At 39.5% G+C, this 21,216-nt stretch overlaps 1 protein-coding gene across 1 annotated transcript in view; it reads left to right on the top strand.

The window, feature by feature from the left end:
* The window catches only part of VWA8 (von Willebrand factor A domain containing 8), a 380,884-nt gene that overhangs the window by 120,558 nt on the left and 239,110 nt on the right, over positions 1 to 21,216 (top strand). The window contains exons 17-20 of the mRNA XM_040267183.1: positions 488 to 603; positions 3,355 to 3,461; positions 7,489 to 7,595; positions 12,904 to 12,975. Of these exons, the coding sequence (XP_040123117.1) occupies positions 488 to 603; positions 3,355 to 3,461; positions 7,489 to 7,595; positions 12,904 to 12,975 (402 nt within the window). The remainder of the gene's footprint in view (positions 1 to 487; positions 604 to 3,354; positions 3,462 to 7,488; positions 7,596 to 12,903; positions 12,976 to 21,216) is intronic.

The following is a 21,216-nucleotide window of genomic DNA, read 5'->3' as shown; positions in this document are numbered from 1 at the left end:
TGGAGTAGGTTGTAATTTCCTCCTCCAGGGGATCTTCCAGACGGAGAGATTAATCCCCCTTCTACTGTGTCTCCTGCTTTACAGGCAGATACCTTACCCACTCAGCCATTGGGGAAGCCCCAGTTTGTTGTACATAAGGGCTATCCTTAAGTCAGGTTCAATCTGTACAATGTAACATCTTTCCTCCATCCAACCTCCTTCCCCTCCTCAGAAAAAAAGAAAAAAAAAAAAACAAAACACATGTATACACAGCACTTTAATTGAATTTAATAAATACTTTTCATGGATTTTTTTTTTTAAAGCTGTCTTTAAGGATGTTTTAAGTGTAAATTGGTTTTTGTTTATTTGTAATTCATTAACTGTAAGTACATAGTTAAGTTTGGCCTTGTCATTCAGGAATAATGAATTCTGCTATGATACCCATCCAAAGGCACTTTCAGCAAGTTGAAACGTAACTCCTCACCAGCCTGTCTTTGCCTCTTGGTAGGCGCAGTCACTGGCGGCGTCCCTTTCTACCAGACAGCTGTTGAGGATTTCTCGTCGGCTGTCACAGTACCCTAACGAGAACCTTCACAATGCTGTCACCAAAGCCTGTCTTTCCAGGTAACCATATTCTCCTTTCTCACTGAATCCAACTTTCTGGGTCTTTGCTAAAATAATACACAGAAGTTTGATAGTCTGTGCTCACAGGTCTGGAAAAAGTCAGTCTGAACGTGTAGCTTTTTCAGCCTTGTATGCAGTGTTTCCCTTCATTATCTTCAGTTCAGTTCAGTCGCTCAGTCGTGTCTGACTCTTTGTGACCCCATGAATCGCAGCACGCCAGGCCTCCCTGTTGATCACCAACTCTCAGAATTTACTCAAACTCATGTCCATCGAGTCGGTGATGCCATCCAGCCATCTCATCCTGGGTTGTCCCCTTCTCCTCCTGCCCCCAATCCCTCCCAGCATCAGGGTCTTTTCCAATGAGTCAATTCTTCGCATGAGGTGGCCAAAGTATTGGAGTTTCAGCTTTAGCATCAGTTCTTCCAATGAACACTTAGGACTGATCTCCTTTAGAGTGGACTGGTTGGATCTCCTTGCAGTCCGAGAGACTCTCAAGAGTCTTCTCCAACGCCACAGTTCAAAGCATCAATTCTTCGGTGCTCGGCTTTCTTCACAGTCCAACTCTCACATCCATACATGACCACTGGAAAAATCATTGCCTTGACTAGATGGACCTTTACTTAGGCATAATAAGAGAGAGATTTTTATATGTGATAAAGCTAAGTTACTTACTCAAATCAGACAGTAGTGACTAAGGATAAGTAGGTTTGGCATTTGAATACTGGTTCATTCTGAGAGAGAGGTCTCAAGCATTACACATGACACCTCCTAAATTTGCACCGGAGCTTTCCATGCAGGGTAGTATGACATGTCCTGTTGCCCAAGTATGGAAAAACTAGCATCTTTTCAGTCTACACTACTATTTTTCATACTTGTTTGGAAATTATTTTAAACACTGACATAGAATTTCCTTACAGAATCATGCTTACATGAAGGTATTTTAAAAGAATAGTTAGAAAAGATTAATAACACCATCCAGTTGACCTGAAGATTTCTTTTAGACTCTTTTCACATGATCTTTTAATTATTTTTCTGGTGGTTATGACTGTTGTCCATTCATTCCTTGTTACATTAGAGGAATTAAAAGAGAAACTGTATTCAGCTTAGGAAAACCTCTTAACTGCCCTCTATACATTTCCAGCTTAGTGGACAGTTTTCTTGTAGTCAAAGCAAGTTCCTTGTGCTGCCACTTCAGTTTGTTCTGTGGTGAAATGAGGCTAAAATGAGGCTCGTTTTCAGTGCTTTGGAGTAATTCTTTGAATACTAATCATGAGAAATAGTAAAGTTGATTCTCTTAAGTAGATAATTCAGCTTCTAAATGAAAATTAGAAAAAAATGCCTCAATTGCCTATTTTTTAGGGTTATGAGCTGAAGAAAATACATACAGAAAGATAGATTTATTATCTAGACAGTGTTTTCTTAGTCAGAACTAAGTTATAGTTAATAGAAGTAAATAGTCAATGCTAAGTAATACAAAGAGTTTCAAAGCCTAAGGGAAAGTAATACTTTGGAATGAATGAAATAATCATACACAAAGCATTTTAGAGGCCATTCTAGTGAGTAGACAGTGAAACCATAGGAATTCACTTTGAGTCTAGTATAATCTTGATACCTAAACCAGACAAGAGTAATATATGAAAGGAAAATTATAAATTGCATTCATGGAATGTGTACAGAAATCCTAAATAAAATACTAACAAACCAAATGTAGATATATATAATTTATCCATATAAATAAATTACGAGCAACCTGGAGTTACCTCAAGAATGTGAAGAAATTTCAATATTCTTTTTTTAAATTTACCATATTAGCATGAGTGAATAAGAGTGAAGTCACTCAGTCAAGTCTGACTCTTTGCAACCCCATGGACTGTAGCCTGCCAGCCTCTCTGTCCATGGGATTTTCCAGGCAAGAATACTGGAGTCAGTTGTCATTTCCTTCTCCAGGAGATATTCCCGACTCAGAGATCGAACCTGGGTCTCCTGTGCTGCAGGCAGACTCTTTACTGTCTGAGCCACAAGGGAAAGCCTGTTAACACATTACATATTACTGAGAAAATTTTTCATTTTAATAAATCGTTAAAAAGGGTTTGATAGAACTCAGCAGCCAAACTTGAAAACAAACCAAAGCAAAAGTGAACAAACAATATGCTTAGCTAACCATGAATCAAAGAGAAGTTCTTAATCTGATAAAGGGTAGGTACTAAAATTTTATAGCAAACATTCTTAGGATATATTGCTTTATAGAGTTAGGAACTAAACAAGAATGTTGCCTCTTGTACTTTTAGACTGGCTAAAAGTTATATGATTAGCTACATAAAAACATTCAAGAGAAGCTTCATGTAGACTACATTTTAGAACATATAGAATATAATGATATTACTTATACACCCAAGTCAGTGATATTCCTATCCATATATTCCAGTAAAAATCAATAAAGAAGTCAAATTAAAAAAAAAATAATACCATTCAAAATAATAATAGAAAACTTTGCAAACCTAAGAATAAATTTAATGAGTGGCATATAATGCTTTTATGGAAAAAAGCACGAATCCCTATTAAAAGTTGTAAAAGATTGCTGTGGGAAATGGGCTATGTTTAGAAAACAGAAGATTAAGTATTATCAAGCTGTTTTTTCACAGATCAAGAGGGATCATCCTTAATTGGTCACGTGTCTGTCTAAGTGTCAGAAGATATTTTGGAATCACAGAAAGCTTTGACTTTATCAATCCATCCTTCCCACCCCACCAGGTTTTTACCAAGCCTTGCAAGGTCAGCATTAGAAAAAAATCTGGCAGATGCTGCAATAGAAATAAGTACTGATAATAGTCCAGAGTCTGATTTGGAGGATTACAAATGTAAGTATTTGAATTGTTTCTCTTTTAAGTGAATTATTAAATATTTGTATTATTTATTACATGTGTGTGTATGAAAATTGCTCAGTTGTGTCCAACTCTTTACATGCCCATGGACTGTAGCCTGCCAGGCTCCTCTGTCCATGGAATTCTCCAGGCAAGAATACTGGAGAATGTTTCTGTTGCCTTCTTCAGGGTATCTTCCCAACCCAGGAATCGAACCCAGGTATCCTGCATTGCAGGCGGATTCTTTACCATCTGAGCTACATATTATTATATTAATAATAATGTAATAATTTATTATTATTATTTCAGTTAAAAATGTTTTTGATCCCCACTCATTTTGTTTCATGTATTGTGTTGAAGGATCTTTTATTTTAAAAAATGTTTCCTTTATTTCAGTGCGTACCAGATGTAGGTCCTCCCCCAAGAGGTCACAATTGACATGAATATTAAAAGCTCAGAGAATTCCTACTGTAAATAAAATGTAACTTTGTTTTACCTTTTATTTCAAGGGTATTTCACCATAGGACCTAGCATTCTGTTCTCTTTGCACAACATTTCCATTTTGGGGACCACCAGTGTTCTTGCCTGGAGAATCCCAGGGACAGGGGAGCCTGGTGGGCTGCCATCTATGGGCTCGCACAGAGTCGGACACGACTGAAGTGACACAGCAGCAGCAGTGTCCTACAGGACATGTTTGGGAAACTGTCTAGGTTGATGTAGACTAAAATAATAGAGTATCACGTCATGCCTTCTTACTCCTTTCATTTCTACCTGATTGTCTTTTGTGCTACTTTCCTTCGGGATAACCATAAGTATAATTTGAGTTTGAGGGAGGTCTAGATCTTTCTGTAAAAGTACCCTGTTCTTCATTTAGAGCACAATGACAGGTTCTCTGTTTTTTGAGGGTCATTAACTGTCTTATAGAAATATCCAATGTGTGATCACTCTCTTAAAGGGACTTATTGTGACTTTCTTTGCAGTAGATGTTTTTAATAGTTGAGGATACACTGAAACAAGAACTTTATATTAAGGAGATAATTTTTTTACAGTAAAACTATAAACTCAACATACTGATGGATCTGGCTACAGAAACGCAGAGCCAACTCAGAGACAGAATAACTCTGGGACTTGGAGATTCATAACAGCACTTGATTGAATCCTTCAACATATCCCCCACCCCACCCCCACCCCCGCCAAAAGAAAGATTGCATCACTCACGGGATAGATTGTTTAGTCTTGGTAATAAGCCAGTGCCGGCAGTTCCCATCTAAGCCTTGTGTAGGCAGGCGATAAGGAAACTAAGAGACTTTTGACTTATCTGGTCCCATTCATCTTTAATATCTTCTTTCTTGTAGAGAATTCCTGTAATTTATCCTCCTGTTCAGAGGATGAGGTTCACCAAACAGCCTTCTGATAAGGATTTGGCTTTCCATGCAAGTCTTCTGAATAAAGTGCTTATATAGAAACAATATATCATGTTGTCTATATGAAATTTTCAGTTTTCATTGCAGTGTAGTATATTGCAGTTCTGGTTTTATGTATCAATTTATGTATAGATAAAAATATATGTCTTTAACATTCTCCTGGGAGTTGGGTATGCCCTCTATTGTAAGGATAAAATCAGATTTTGAGCCTGCCGGACTGAGGACCTTGACAAATTTACCAGATTAATGCCATCCCATGAGATTTCTTAGAAGACTGCTAGCCACCTTTCCACCAGGGAAGTACTAAAATCACCATTCTCTGAGCGCCTTTCCCTAAGCTTGACATTTTAGCAATAAACATTAGCTGAGTTATTTAAATTTACTTAAAGTCCTAAATCTACCAAATAGGTATCTTTCATAAACTAAGCCATGCTACAGCTACTGCTAAGTCACTTCAGTTGTGTCCGACTCTGTGTGACCCTATAGATGGTAGCCCACCAGGCTCCCCCGTCCCTGGGATTCTCCAGGCAAGAACACTGGAGTGGGTTGCCATTTCCTTCTCCAGTGGATGAAAATGAAAAGTGAAAGTGAAGTCGCTCAGTAGTATCCGACTCTTAGCGACCCCGTGGACTGCAGCCCACCAGGCTTCTCTGCCCATGGGATTTTCCAGGCAAGAGTATTGGAGTGGGGTGCCATTGCAAACTAAGTCATAGACGGTATCAAATGCTGTTTGAACCTGAAGTCATGTGTCATCTCAGCATACGAGTGTGTAGTAAATTCACTCCCACAGTCTTTCCCTTTACAGTTTTATATGGGGTCTGTTTCAGAGACCTGATGGACTTCCTGGTGGCTCAGACAGTAAAGCATCTGCCTGCAATGCGGGAGACCCAGTTTCAGTCCCTGGGTCAGGAAGATCTCCTGGAGAAGGAAATGGCACCCCACTCCAGTACTCTTGCCAGGAAAATCCCATGGATGGAGGAGCCTGGTAGGCTACTGTCCATGGGGTCGCAAAGGGTCGGACATGACTAAGCAACTTCACTTTCTTTCTTTCAGAGACCTGAAAGTAGTAAGTAAATAGTAAATTCTTGGCATGGCAGCTCATGGTTTTCTCCACTAATAGACCTTGTGAATGAAAGGAAATGGCAAGGAGCTATTGGAGGGAGAAGTCTACTGTGTTTTGGCAAATGTGTAGCACTCAGTAGTGATTCAACAGGCTGAGAGTGTAATTATTTTAACCTCAAAATTGTTCATGGTACTCCATAGAAGCAAATATTGGTTTCTCTCCTTGTCTTTCAAGATACTCTAGCACAAAAATAGCCAATTTTAAAGAGAAGGGAGAAAAGATGGGACAGTTGCCTAAGACATTGTAATTGTCCACCTGCTTGCTCAGGTATATCCACAGGATGAAATTTATTTGGAGATCACACTGCAGAAAGAACATCCTTGTTGTCATTTAGTTGCTAAGTCATGACTAACTCTTCGCCACCCCACGGACTGTAGCCCACCAGGCTTCTCTGTCCATGGGATCTCCCTGGCAAGAACACTGGAGTGGGTTGCCATTTCCTTCTCCAAGAGATGCTCCTGGCCCAGGATTCCCATGTCTCCCTGCTTTGCAGAAGGATTCTTTACCACTAAGCCGCCTGGGAAGCCCAGAAAGAGCAGCATCCTATACGAAATTCTGTTTTTAGCTCTACCCATACTAGCTGGGTGATTTTAAGCAAATTATTTAATTCATGTACTTCTTAGTTTCCTCATAATCCTTGTCTCCTTGTTAAGAGATTTACATGAAATCATGTGAGAAAACAATGAGCCGAAGCTGAGGTCTGGCACATGGAAGGTCCTCAATAAATAACAGCTTCTACTGTGGTCAATATGACCACAACAACTAAAACTATTATGTTATTATCATAGACCTTCAAATGTGACATACAGTGAGTATGTGTATCTCCTTACTGTAGAGAATACATGTGAGATATGTCCCCTCACTTGAAGAAATTTATAACTTAGTTTCATGGCTTTTAAGGAGCTCATTTTCTATTCTAGACCAACTATTTAAAGCAAATAGGGGATAATACAATATAATCATCACAGAACAACTGTAGCACCTGTGGTACTTATTTGGAAGTACAGATCTGGACCTTTCCTAAAACTAGTGGTTTGGGGTCAGTTCATCTGTATTTTTGACTAGAGCTCTAGGGGATTCTTCTATGGGTTCTAAAAAGAAAAAAAAAAGATTATATTCATGGTACTTCAGAATTTTCAAATATATGTATTTTAGAATCTCTGACTAAACAGCTCATAAAGGTGCCTTGACCGAGTTCTGGGTTTTTCCATTCTCAATCTTATCTATATGTTGCTTTAAATAAAATTTTTGATATTTTGAAACATCTTCAACCTTTTTGTAGAGCTTTTAAGATTTTTTTGCAAAGCTATGATGTTTTATTACTACCTTCAAGCTTATTTCTTTTAGATGTTAGATTAAAATTCCTTGATGAGCCTACACAGTGTTAAAGATGCTATATTATATCCTGTTCAGGCTGGACTTGGCTTCTCTGAGGACAGGGCTATAAGTAATTCTCTGTCCTATGTGAAATGTTTAGGTGAAGTCTCTTCTGGATCTCTGAGGATTGGCGCGGTTAGTGCACCAATCTATAATGCCCACGAGAAAATGAAAGTGCCTGATGTTTTGTTCTACGACAACATCCAGGTAAGATCTAGATTTTGCATTCCTGGGTAATTAAATTACCTCTTACACTGTGGTAATTAACTCCAGTTCAAGTATAACTGATGTTTATGTTTGTAATTTGCTAAGTCGCAAAGAGTCGGATACAACTGAGCAACTGCACTGAACTGAACTAAACTGAAGTTTCATTCAGATGTTGCGGAATGAGGTGTTGAAACATCTTTTATTAGTGCATTGTAAAGTTGTAAATTCTTTCCAAAGTTACTTGAGAATGGAAAGAGTTGCTGCAATGATTAAAGTAATGAATTTTATATGCACACATAACTATACTTCAAGTAAAATGAATATATTATTAAATTAAAAACAAAAAGCACTCATTCATTCTCCTGCATTTTTGTTAGTTAAATCATTTCAAGTAATTCAAAGGATGTGTCCTATGTATTCTTTTCCTCACATTTCTTCCCTTTTTCTGAAAATGCCTAGTATTTTTCTATTCTTTACTTTTTAAAATCTTTTTTTCAGTGGACCAGAGTAGACAATTTCCACTTGTATATGGTGCTTCCACTAAGACACAGAAATAAATGTGTATCCAGAAAGTTGTATTATAGATGTTCACTTTAATAAGAAATTTTTCCAGAGAAAATTATTCATAATATAAAAGGATTTTTTCTTTTCCAGATTTTCTGTCATATGGTCATGTATTTATTTTATAATATAAAACATACTTAAATATTTCTCTAATATTTGGCCACCAATTTGCACGTATATTATAATCCCACATTTACAAATTGTTTGAAGTACTTCTTGCCATTTTCCCTATATTAAAGAATTAGAGAATTAAAGTAAATTATTTTTATCTGCCATTCCCTAAGGAAAAAGATTTTGAATGTTCTTAATTAGGAGTATATTTTTTTGTCCTATGAGTACCATAATTTATAATCCCTACATTATATTAACAATAAAAGGTATCTACGCAAATTCTTCTTTCTCCATAAAAGTCTTGATTAAATATTTTTGAAGTCTGTTCAAATTATAATTACCCATGACATAGCGAAAGGCATAGCCTGGATTTGCTTTTTCTTTTTTTTTTCATTTTATGGGCCATTAACTAACGTCAGTTTTATTTTTCTTCCAGAGCATTAATGCTCTTATACAAGCAGGGAACAAAAGAACAGAAAATAAGGTTACTTATAAGGCACAAAGGAATAAAGAATCTTGTCTGTCAAAGACCAAAACATGCTTGTAAGGAAAATATTTTCAAGCATTTGTGCTACCACACTCTGTTCATGTAGCAGAAAGGAATGAATTAAAAAGAATGAGGAAATTTTGTCATAAGTGACAATTTGAAAAACTCCATGGCAGCAAAGATTGAAAAGACTTCCCAGCGTGTCAGAATGGAGGAAATTCGGAAGCAGGGAGGGCCATTGTGCCCTTGAACACAGTGTCTGTCGCCATGGTGTTGTGACCCAGACGTGGAGGACTGTGCTGTGAACTTTGCACAGTGGCCCTGAGGGATTTCTGTAGCCTGTCTCCAAACGTACCCTCTCTTCACAAAGCATTATGAATTAACCATTAATGAAAAATTCTAGCTGTGCCAGTTCTTGGAACGATGACTTGATGACATTCAGTTTTGCTGTATGTGTTCCTATCGTCTTTTCTGTTGCACTTCACCTATGAAGCAGTGTCTTCCTTGCCTCTTGAATATGTAGGTGCTTCTATACCATCTTGTTCTGTGCCTGTGGTCTCCTTGCCACTCTGTGTTGTAGTTGATTTTTAAAACACGTTTTCCACACTACTAAGATAAAACCTTGTGTTGTTTTAATTTTGTATCTCTAGCGCATAGCATAGTGCCTGGCACATAGTGACTATTGAGTGAATATGTGTTGAGTGAATTAATGAAAGATGGAAAAAGATTTTGAATGTTCTTAATTAGGAGTATATTTTTATTATATCTCTATTTAAGGAATATTTTGCTTGTAGTAGTAAAGAGGAGAAATTGGAGGATCGATTAGTAGCCTCTTAAACCTAATGAGCTTCAGAGCTGAAAAAAAAATTTTTTTTTTAATGTCTGCCTTGTGTCTGTCCTTGTTCTAGGATATTATTGGATTGGCCAAAAAGTTGGTTCAGGTTTTAAACCCAAACTTCAATCCAGTGTCAGAACACAGAGATTAAAGTACATACATACACAGTTCCAGGGCTCAAGTTGCCTGAATCTCTCCAGGGGAAAAGCAAGCAAGTACACATGGTTACAATGTGATTGAAGTACACGTGGGTTACCATGGTAGCATTGATGAGGTGATGGTCCCGGATTGGAATGGTCCTGGAAAGTGAGTTCACTAGGTGAAGCTGAAAGACTCAGGCAGAGACACTAGCGTCTGCAGAGACGTGGCTACATAAGAGTGGAGCTCATTTAGGAAGCTACATCTGACTAACTGCTGTGGCCACGGGTGAGGTTTAAAATGGAAGGATGACAAGAAACGAGGCTGACGAGTTAAAAGGTCATATTATATGGGCCTTGCTAGTGAAAGAACTGGGAACCTATTCAGAAGTGGTGAGAAAGCTATTGAAAGCTTTGAGGAACGCTTCTACTTTTGCTCTCTTTGCATTCATCCTGTATTATTACCTGTGAGTTGGAACAGAGACACAGAGGGACTAGTGAGGAGGCTGTGGTCCAGGTGAACTTAGGGAGGGTCTGAACGAAGACCGAGACAGTGGGGACAGAGTGGAGAGGACACAGCGTGCAGCCACACAGGAGGCAGGGAGAGCCGATGGGGCTTTCTGTCGGATGAAAGCCGGAGAGCCTCCCTCATGGAGCACGTGGTCTGCTGGGAAAGTCAACAGACGAGTAAAGAGGAAATGATTCTCCACTGTGCCCGTGACTGAAGCACACAGTAGGAGAGTGACGGGGGATGCACTTGAGTCCAAATCAAAAAGATAAGGAGTAATCCTTGTCCCGAAGGCAGTAGTCATTTAAAGGGTTTGGGGGAAAAGAAAAACTGACATGACTGTGAACCAAAAAATGACTGTCAGTACCGTGGAGCACATATTAACTCAAGGAGACACTGAAGTTTGAGATGCCACATTGGTGGGTAAAAATCTAGGCCAGAGATGAGAAAGAAAAAAAAAAAAAAAAACTTGGACGAAAGCTATGGGAATAGGGGGAAAAAAAGAATGGATACAGTAAATTTGAGCTGGCTGGATAGCTTAGATTTAGCTTTTGCTAAGGGCCAACTGAGTTGGGCAGGAAGATGGTGATGATTGGGTCAGGTTGTAAAAAATGATGCTGTTAATTGGGATTAGAAATACAGGCTAAAGCATGAAGCTGTGGAGAAAGGAATGAGCCACATTTTGGGTGTATTAAGTTCTAGTAGACGGGGAAACAGCCAAGTATAATTCAATATTTTCTCAGAAATGTGGGGCTGGAGTCAAGAAGAATGGTCTTGCTGTTGAAGATCAGTGTAAAGTTAGTGATTGAAACCATGGAATGGATGAGTGGATTCAGGGAGGGTAGGGTCAGCAGTGACTCTTCCAGCACTGAGGTGCACGTTGCCCTCCTTCCCCCTTCAGATGGGTGCCCACGTATAAGAAGGCTTAACCTGGTCTGCCCTATCCCATGGTTCCCAGGAAAGCAGGTAACAAGGGAGTGAAAGAGAACCGAAAAAGGAAGAAAATCAGTATTTAAGGAATTGCTGCAAAAAGAAGAAAATACAACCCAAAACACCAAGGAGAGAAACCGTTAGAGAGGTAGGAGGGAATCAGGAGAGGAGACTTTGAAGAAATTGTCTGTGGCACGAAGGGGGCTGAGAGGTTAAGAGAAGAACTCTGTAGGCATGACCTTAGCCTTAGCTAATGTTTGTTGACTTGAATAATCTAGTTAGGTGTAATCAGGGCAAAAAGTAGGAAGACATGAGAAAAAGTAAAGGTGACAACTGTAGTCTGGATTATTATTCAGTATTCACATTGCTTTTTTACCTGCTATCTAGGTGTTTGTTCCAACTTTTCTATCTATTTTTCGTGGAGATTAGCCCAGGTATTTCTGGAAGAACTTAATGTTTTCTGGAAATTGGCACTGATCATTCATCTTAGTTAGACAGAAGAGTTCTGCAGACCAAATTATCACTAGAACCCAAATTAGAAGCCAGATGATGTAAGTCTCCCTTTTAACTTGGGTAACTGTGTACCCTCGTTTACTCAAAATAGTCCCTGTTTATACTTGTTGTGTCAGCATAATTATTAATAACACCTCATTTTATTCTAAAAAGTACTCCAGAATGAACAAAATAGCTGACCCTACTTCAGGCATCATTAAAACTCCAGTTCCATCGTTTATCTGAAAGCATTTTTTAAAAATTACCAAGATAAACATTAAGGAAAACTCATCTGTTCTTGAAGGAGGGAGAGAACTGTTTTAGTTTTTCTAGAAACTCTGAAGAAAATATTGTTATTGCTTAACATGAGAAGTAAAAGGAAAATATTTTAGATATAGAAAAAAAAATCACAAACCAAGTTTAAAAAAAAGACTGGCAAACGAGAACAATATCTACAGCATGTATAAGATGTAAAAGGTTAAGTTGCCTTTTTCACAAATAGAGAACTTCAGTAACTTTAGTACTTTGAGGCCTTTATTGTTTTGATACAGAAAACCAAGAGGAAATAGGGATATGAATTGTTCCAGGCTGTAGTTCTCCCTTTAATCCTGGCTGAGCCTTTTTGACCTACTTATGATTGTCCTATTTTTCAAGATACAAAAGAGCAATGTAATTTCCTCTGTGACTACTGTGAACAACTTTAATCTTATTATATTGTGTCATGTTTTGAACTTAAAAATATGAAAAAAATTTAAATATACATAATTTTTTGGAGTATAGTTGCTGACATTTTTAATTCTAAACCTGCACATATGCATTGAAAGTCATAGTTAAGAAGTCAATGTAAGATTTTCCATGAAATCTCCAGTTGTTTTAGAAAACCTTTGTTATATTTACATTAGTAAGTGTTAATTTAAATATCACATTAAATTATAAGCCAACTCTCCATAGTACAATAGCTGAAAAATATTTGAGTCACATTATAAAAACTCTTTGAAATATGTATCAGTCAGTGGTTGAGTCTTGCTAAGGTAGACCATTTCAGGTCTTGAATATGAGTGACCCAATTGGTTATATGACTTATTTTTGATCACAGCATGCATTTTAATTTTTTAGCATAATCAAATTGAGTATTGTCTATTATATGTTTTTCTTTCCATGAAGATATCTTTATAACTGTTAACTTTCTTATTTCACCTTGATTATGCAAACCACAATTAACCTCTAGTCGTTTTTTCCTCTAGCATATGATAGTGATGGAAGATATGCTCAAAGACTTTCTTCTTGGAGAACACCTATTATTGGTGGGAAACCAGGTGAGTTATGGCTGAAACCAGGTACAAATGAATACTAATGAAACCAGGTACTAATAATAATACAATTTAAAAGCCGTATGTTTCTTCTGCTTGATGGAGTTAGTTTTCAAAAATGATTTTTTTTCCTCTAGCTAGATGACTAGTTGAAATTAAACAATAGGATCTTCTACCTTCTAAACTTTAGAATTACCTCAGGGCTTAAATCACTACCTCCCACCCGCCCCATTCAATCTTCCATCAATTCCTATCCCTTCTGCCTTATAAATATCTATGTTTCCGACACCTGTCACCCAGCCCAGCTCACTGTCACCTATCACTTGGATTACAGAAGTGGTTTCCTAATACAAAGTTCTTAGACCCAAGCTTACACCCACTGTGATCTACTTTGCACTCTGAGCCAGATGGATACTTGGAAACTAAAATCTGAGGCTTTTTTTGCTCGAGTTGGTTCCCCGTTGCCCTTAGGTGTAGTCTTTGGTATGGCGTCGAGTGTCCTGCAGGAGCCGCCCCTGCCCACCTCCCCAGTCCTAAGGTTTGGCTCCCTCCTTTCTTGAATTTGGTGATAGCTTGAGCCACACTCAGGGCTTCCCAGATGGCTCAGGGCTAAAGAATCCGCCTGCCAATGCAGGAGACCTGGGTTCGATCTTAGGGTCAGGAAGATCCCCTGGAGGAGGAAATGGTAACCCCCTCCAGTATTCTTGCCTGAGAAATCCCATGGATAGAGGAGCCTGGCGGGCCACAGTCCATGGGGTCAGAAAGAGTCAGACACGACTGAACCACTGACCTCGATGAGCCGCTCTGAACTTCCTTCAGTCCCCAGCTCCACTCTGGTCCTTGAAGCACGCTCTTCTCTCTGCCTGGAGCACTCGCCATCCCCTTCCCACACCCCTCTTCTCCAGCGCCAGGAGGTGTTCTCTTGTCCCAGCTGAGTTAGGCTTCCCCTGCTTCTGCATAACTTCCTTCCATCTCCCCATCATCACACTCGTCATGTGTCTTTGTGTCCACATGTAGAATGACTGTCCTCGCAGCTTGTCTGCGTGCTCCTCAAGGGCAGGGACCGTGCTTCTCGCTCATCTGTGTCCTTTGTTCCTGGTCCAGTGCTTGCTGCCCAGTCGTAGATACTGAATACGTGTCTGTGGAGGGATGGATGGCATTTTATTCTAATATCTAGAGGTTTCTGATAATCTTCAATGGAATTACCAGACTCGGAGTGAACAGCACCTTTGGTTTTTTATTTTTTTTTATTTTTTATTTTATTTATTTATTTATTTTTTTTAAGACTAGTCAAGTGCAGTAGTGAGAATAGTTTTTTAAATTAATTTAAAATTAAGGATAACAAGCTTTCAAAAGAAGTTTGCTCTTTCTTTCTGTCTTTTAACTTATAAAAACAATACATATTCTTTATTTAGTGCTTCAAACTTGATTTAAAAAAAAAATAAAAACGGGCCAATTGAGTGTTTTTGTTTTTTTAATAAAAATGAGCCAGTTGAGTTCACAGACTTGGCAGTTAGCTGGTTAGAGGTCCAATTGCAACTCTTTTACAGATGGCTGTGACTTTGGGCACATTGCTAATCTTGCTTAGGCTCAGTTTCCTGATATCTAACCTAGGAATACAAATCGTATGCCCTCTGTTGGGCTAATGTAAGGATCACATGAGATAATGCATGGAAAGCACTTCTCACTATGCCTGGCTCATGGTAGGTGCTCAGTTACAATGAAATCTGTGGGTCACTGTGTTTTTAAAAAGGACTTTAATACTCCGTTTCTTTTTTTTTTTCCTAAGCAAGAATTAAACAATGAGCAATAAAATATTCACAGTCTTCTCGTTCACTGTTTATAAAGTCTGCCATGGGCGGAGTTCCTCACGCTGAGTCCTACCAACTTTTATTTAGTGAAAAATAATTTTTTCCTGATGAGTCTATGTGCCAGCATGGAGGATGAGGATCAGTTAATAGTCCGACATTCAGTACTTGATACTGAGGCCCAGGAGGTCAAGTTCTCATCCGGCTCTGAACAATCATGATTCTCCTCTCACTTTGCAAAATGATGACTTGACAGCCCAGTGTACCTCCCAAAAGTTGTTAAACTCTGGTATACTCAGTGCACTCTTTTCTGATCTTCTGTGGTTATCTGAATTGCCTTAGACACAATCTGCTGGCTTCTCAACAGCTGCAGACCAAGAATACACAGAGCTGGCGGTTGAGGAATAATTTTTTTTTTTGCTAAGGAGCAGGCTTTCAAAAGGAAGGTCCCTAGAGATCAAGCTGCGCTATTCAAGCAGCTTTAATGTATCCCAGCTGATCCTGATGTCCTGGGTTTAGTGGGTAGATTACAGTAAGAGTTTCCTGGTAAAGGCAGGGTTTATAATTAAGTTAGATAATAGAGATAGGGTTTCACAAGAGTTGTCTAAGTTGAAAGGTTGAAGTTAGAGCTAACCAGTAACCAGAGAGACAGCGAGAGCATTCTACTCTCTGGGGGACTGGGGAGAGCTATAGGGGGCTTCCCTGGTGGCTCAGATGGTAAAGAACCCGCCTGCAATACGGGAGACCTAGGTTCAGTCCCTGGGTTGGGAAGATCCCCTGGAGGAGGGCATGGCAACCCACTCCAGTATTCTTGCCTGGAGAATCCCCATGGACAGAGGAGCCTGGCGGGCTACAGGCCATGGGGTTGCAAAGAGTTGGACACGACTGAGTGACTAATCACAACACAGCACATATAGGGTGAAGGCAGAGTTGGAGCCAAGGATTGCTGCTGCTTTATGATAAGCGAAACAGAGACTATGAAAGTACTTTGAAATCACTCTAGAGTGCTATGCGAATGTTGGTGTGAGATCCCGTATGACGCCTCTAGTCTGTTTCCATGTGTGTGTGAATGTATGCAGTCGTGTCTGACTGTTTGAGACCCCATTGACTAGCCTGGCAGGCTCCTCTGTCCATGGAATTTTCCAGGCCAGAATACTGGAGTGGGTTGCCATTTCCTACTCCAGGGGATCTTTGCAACCCAGGATCAAACTCACATCTCTTGGATCTCCTGAATTGACAGGCTGATTCTTTCCCACTGTGCCACCTATTTCTAGTCCTAAGGAAAAGAATAAGGTGCAAAGGGCTCGGCATTGGGTGGAGGGAAGAGCAGCTCCCTCTCTACATGTGCATGGGTGAACCCGGGATCCAGTGAGGATGGAGATCCTACCGAGTTTCAGGCTTGACGCGAGTTGGCAAAGGAACCTCTGGGAAGACCCTGCTGAAAGCCCCTGGAGATGCCAAGCAGGAGGTGGGGTATCAGAGCAACCTCTCTCAATTAGCGCTGTCGTCAGCAGCTCACAGTGTCTCCCTTCTTCTACTGGTTGGGTGTCACCCTCCACTTTGGAGAAAGAGAAATATTGAAAAACAGAGATTTGCATTCATTAGAAATTTGCTACACTTAACTGTCCTTTCTCATGTCAGAAGGGTTCTTTATTTATCCTCTCATTATAAACCTCTAAGGTGATCAGTGTCATATAATGATACCAATGTTGCAGGAACTTTGAGTTGGATTTTATAAGTAAATTCTGCTACCTGTGTCCATGAAACCATCTAGTGAAAAACTAAGTCTCTCAGGCTGTCATTTGATGTCTTCCATTGTCTAATCTCACTCCACTTGCCGTCTTGTCTCATTTCTCCCCTGAAAATCACGTCCTCAGATTTTAACACACTGTTTTCCAAATACCTTCTTGTTAGTTGCTCAGTCATGTCCGACTCTTTGAGACCCCGTGGACTGTAGCCTGTTAGGCTCTTCTGTTCTTGGGATTTTCCAAGCTAGAATACTGAAGTGTTTTGCCATTTCCTACTCCAGGAGATCCCGACCCAGGGATTGAACCCGTGTCTCTTAATCTCCTGCATTGGCAGATGGATTCTTTACCACTGAGCCACCAGGGAAGCCCAAATACCTTCTTATCAGTGTTATATTTTAATGTTTGATCGTCACCAGCCTGCTCTCTTCTTTCCCCCATCTTTGCTTGCTCAAATCCTCCCAGTCTCAGAGGGCAGTGTGGGATCATGGAAAAGCAGAAAGCTGGGAATCCAGAGGTCTGCCTTCCTATGCAGACTGTTTGTCTCTGTATGTACTATTGGGTTCATTGCTATCTCTCCTTAAAGGGCTTTGTCTTTTTTCGTTTCTTTCTTTTTCTTATGTGTAAAATGATAGGACTGGAATGGGTGTTTTCTAAGGTCCCTCTGGCTGTAATATTCTTTAATATACTTCTTTAATAAAGTCTTCCTGAACACTTCAGGCTGAAGGTTTGGGTCCATTCTCTGAATTGTTACAGCAGGCCATTTAGATTTCTTTTGACTTCTTTTGGACTTATGTGTCTGCCTGTCATCTCTCTCCTGAAAAGCGAGAGCCCCTTGAGAAGAGTCTTAGTGTTTTGTGTGTCCTCCCTGATGTCTTTTGTATAATAGACATTTAACAAAGATACTTTAGAGGACTGCGTAGAATACATTTCTGCTGAGTAGGCAAAATGATTTAGAAGTGATTTGAAGTTAAAATTTAGGCTTTCTTGGATTATTTTCAGGAGATTCTAAAACGAACTGACTAAACTTCTTATTTGGTAAACTTGCACCTGTTTGATGAAGGAAATGATGAATAAGATAGAATCTAGGGAGTAAGAGAAAGTACTTAGGAGAGAAAATGCTTTCATGGCCTGTACAGCTGGGTATGATTACACACTGATGGGGTCAGGTCAGAGCTTGGCAGCATTATCGCTAGGACAGAATAGTGAGGTGCTAATCATTTGATTTTTTCTAATAACGATTGAACGCTACGCAGCATTTACTGCTTAACTGAGGCGCAGCTCTGCACACGTGCACACTCACCAGGTCAGCAAGGGAAACTGGACTTTCCATGGCAGCTGGCTAAACCCTCCATGGAACTTTCTGAATATTTTAGTCCACTTCAATAACTTTCAAACTTGTTTTCAAAAAGTAGCATCTGTGTTAAGATATGGGGAAGATTCTGTGGTTAGACTTTTATCTTTTCCTTTATTGAAGTATAATTGACAAGAAAAATTATATTTAAAGTGTATAGCATGAGGATTTGATATATTGGGTTTGCTAAAAAGTTCATTTGGGTTTTCCTGTAACATTCTTTTTTTTTAATTGATTAACTTATTTTAATTGGAGGATAATTACTTTACAATGTTGTGGTGGGTTTTGCCACACATACATTGACATGAATCAGCCACAGGTACACATGAGTCCCCCCACCCTGAACGCCCCTCCCACCTTCCTTCCCACTCCATCCCTCTGGGCTGTCCCAGAGCATGGGCTTTGAGAGCCCTGCTTTATGCATCGAACTTGCACTGGTCATCTGTTTTACATATGGTAATATACATGTTTCCTACAGATTCATTGTGAAAAAATTTCTCCTACTGAGTTATATACATTCATTATGTCACGTATTTACCTTTTTATTTCTATATTTATTTGGTGAGAACATTTAAATTTTACTGTCTTCGCAAATTTCAATTATACAGCACAGTGTTTCTAACTATAGTTACCATGTTGCACCGTTAGATCCTCAGAATTTATTCATCTTCTATGCGAAAGTCTGTACTCTTTTACCAACCTTTCCCTATTTCCTCCACTGCCCAGACCCTGGCACTCACTTTTCTACTCTATTTGAGTGCAGTCTTTTGTACCTATGGCCACCTTATCTTTGACAAAGCAGGCAAAAATATACAATGGAGAAAAGACAATCTCTTTAACAAGTGGTTTTGGGAAAACTGGTCAATCACCTGTAAAAGAATGAAACTAGAACATTCTCTAACACTGTACACAAAAATAAACTCAAAATGGATTAAAGATCTAAATATAAGACCAGAAAGTATAAAACTCTTAGAGGAAAATATAGAACACTCTCTGACATAAATCACAGCAAGATCCTCTATGATCCATCTCCCAGAGTAGGGGAAATAAAAACAAAAATAAACAAATGGGACTTAATTAAACTTAAAAGCTTTTGCACGACGAAGGAAACTATAAGCAAGGTGAAAAGGCAGCCTTCAGAATGGGAGAAAATAATAGCAAACGAAGCAACTGACAAAGAATTAATCTCAAAAATATACAAGCAGCTGATGCAGCTCAATTCCAGAAAAATAAACGACCCAGTCAAAAAATGGGCCAAAGAACCAAACAGACATTTCTCCAAAGAAGACATACAGATGGCTAACAAACTCATGAAAAGATCCTCAACATCACTCACTACCAGAGAAAGGCAAATCAAAACCACACCATCTCACGCCAGTCAGAATGGCTGCCATCAGAAAGTTTACAGACAATAAATGCTGGAGAGGGTGTGGAGAAAAGGGGACCCTCTTACACTGTTGGTGGGAATGCAAACTAGTACAGCCACTATGGAGAACAGTGTGGAGATTCCTTAAAAAACTGGAACTAGAATTGCCATACAACCCAGCAATCCCACTGCTGGGCATACACACCGAGGAAACCAGAATTGAAAGAGACACGTGTAAGTGTTCATTGCAGCACTGTTTATAATAGCCAGGACATGGAAGCAACCTAGATGTCCATCAGCAGAAGAATGGATAAGGAAGTTGTGGTACATATACACAATGGAATATTAATTACTCAGCTATAAAAAAGAAGTCATTTGAGTCAGTTCTAATAAGGTGGAAAAAACTGGAGCCTATTATACAGAGTGAAGTAAGCCAGAAAGAGAAACACCAATATGGTATATTAACACATATATATGGAATTTAGAAAGATGGTAATGACCACTCTATATGCAAGACAGCAAAAGCCACACAGATGTAAAGAACAGACTTTTGGACTTTGTGGGAGAAGGTGAAGGTGGGATGATATGAGAGAATAGCATTGAAACATGTATCTTATTGTAGGTAATATAGATGACCAATACAAATTTGATGCATGAAGCAGGGCACCCAAAGCTGGTGCTCTGGGACAACCCAGAGGGGTGGGGTGGGGAGGGAGGTTGGAGGGGGGTTCAGGATGGTGGGACACATGTACACCCATGGCTGATTCATGTCAATGTATGCCAAAGAACACAATATTGTAAAGTAGTTAGCCTCCAATTAAAATAAATATTAATTTTAAAAAAAGGTTGCACATATAAATGATATCATGCAGTGTTTGTCTTTATCTGTCTTCTTTTGCTTGGCATAATGCCCACCAGATTCATTACTATTAAGACTTAATTGCTTCCATTTGGTGTGTATGGCAGAGAAGAAAGCCACCTGTAGTATTTGTTGGCACATGTAGAGCAGGTACTCCACAGAGGTGCCCTTTTTCTAAGAACCAGTGTGGACTTCTGTGTTCTTTTTCCCTGTGCTTTCTTCAGGGTCCTGATGGTCTGGGAGGTTCTTTGTTCAGGAATGTGTACTTCTCCAGTCGTAGTAACTCAGGTGCTTCGTCAGTACCTTTTCAAATGCCCTGCTTTATTTATTAGTGGTACTTCTGTACCTTTCTTAATATCTTACGCACCTTCTCATCTGCATCCTTTACCGACCTTGTGAATCAAAACAATGAAAAAAGAAAAAGACAGGCAAGCAGAGCTACAACTGGTAGGTTAAGGGTAGGATGATTTGGGAGAATGGCATTGAAACATGTATAATATCATATAAGAAACGAATTGCCAGTCCAGGTTTGACGCAGGATACAGGGTGGGAGGGGGGTTCAGGATGGGGAACACATGTACACCCGTGGCAGATTCATGTTGATGTATGGCAAAACCAATACAATATTGTAAAGTAAAAAAAAAGAATGACTGACACTCAGCTCTCATGGGATGATGTCACTGGTGTTTACACTCAAATGCAAAGTGACAACCATCTGGGAAAATGCCTGTTTTAATCACATGATTTAGTTTGAAACTAAGTAAACCATTTTTAGTAGTTGATCAGGCTCCTTTTTTACTCTTTCTCTTTCTGAAACATTACATGCTGTGCTGTGCTTAGTCTCTCAGTCATGTCGGACTCTTTGTGACCCCATGGACTGTAGCCCACAAGGCTCCTCTGTCCATGGAGATTCTCTAAGCAAGAATACTAGAGTAGGTTGCCATGCCCTTCTCCAGAGGATCTTCCCAGCCCAAGGATTGAACCCAGGTCTCCAGCATTACAGGCAGATTTCTTACTGTCTGAGCCACCAGGGAAGCCCAAGAATACTGGAGTGGGTAGCCTATCCCTTCTCCAGGAGATTTTCCCAACCCAGGAATCGAACTGGGGTGAAACAT

The sequence above is a fragment of the Oryx dammah genome, unplaced genomic scaffold (genome assembly GCF_014754425.2).
Source record: "Oryx dammah isolate SB20612 unplaced genomic scaffold, SCBI_Odam_1.1 HiC_scaffold_24, whole genome shotgun sequence".
Classification (NCBI taxonomy): domain Eukaryota; kingdom Metazoa; phylum Chordata; class Mammalia; order Artiodactyla; family Bovidae; genus Oryx; species Oryx dammah.
The sequence above is the reverse complement of the archived record's forward strand: the minus strand, read 5'-3'. Positions and strand labels throughout refer to the sequence as shown.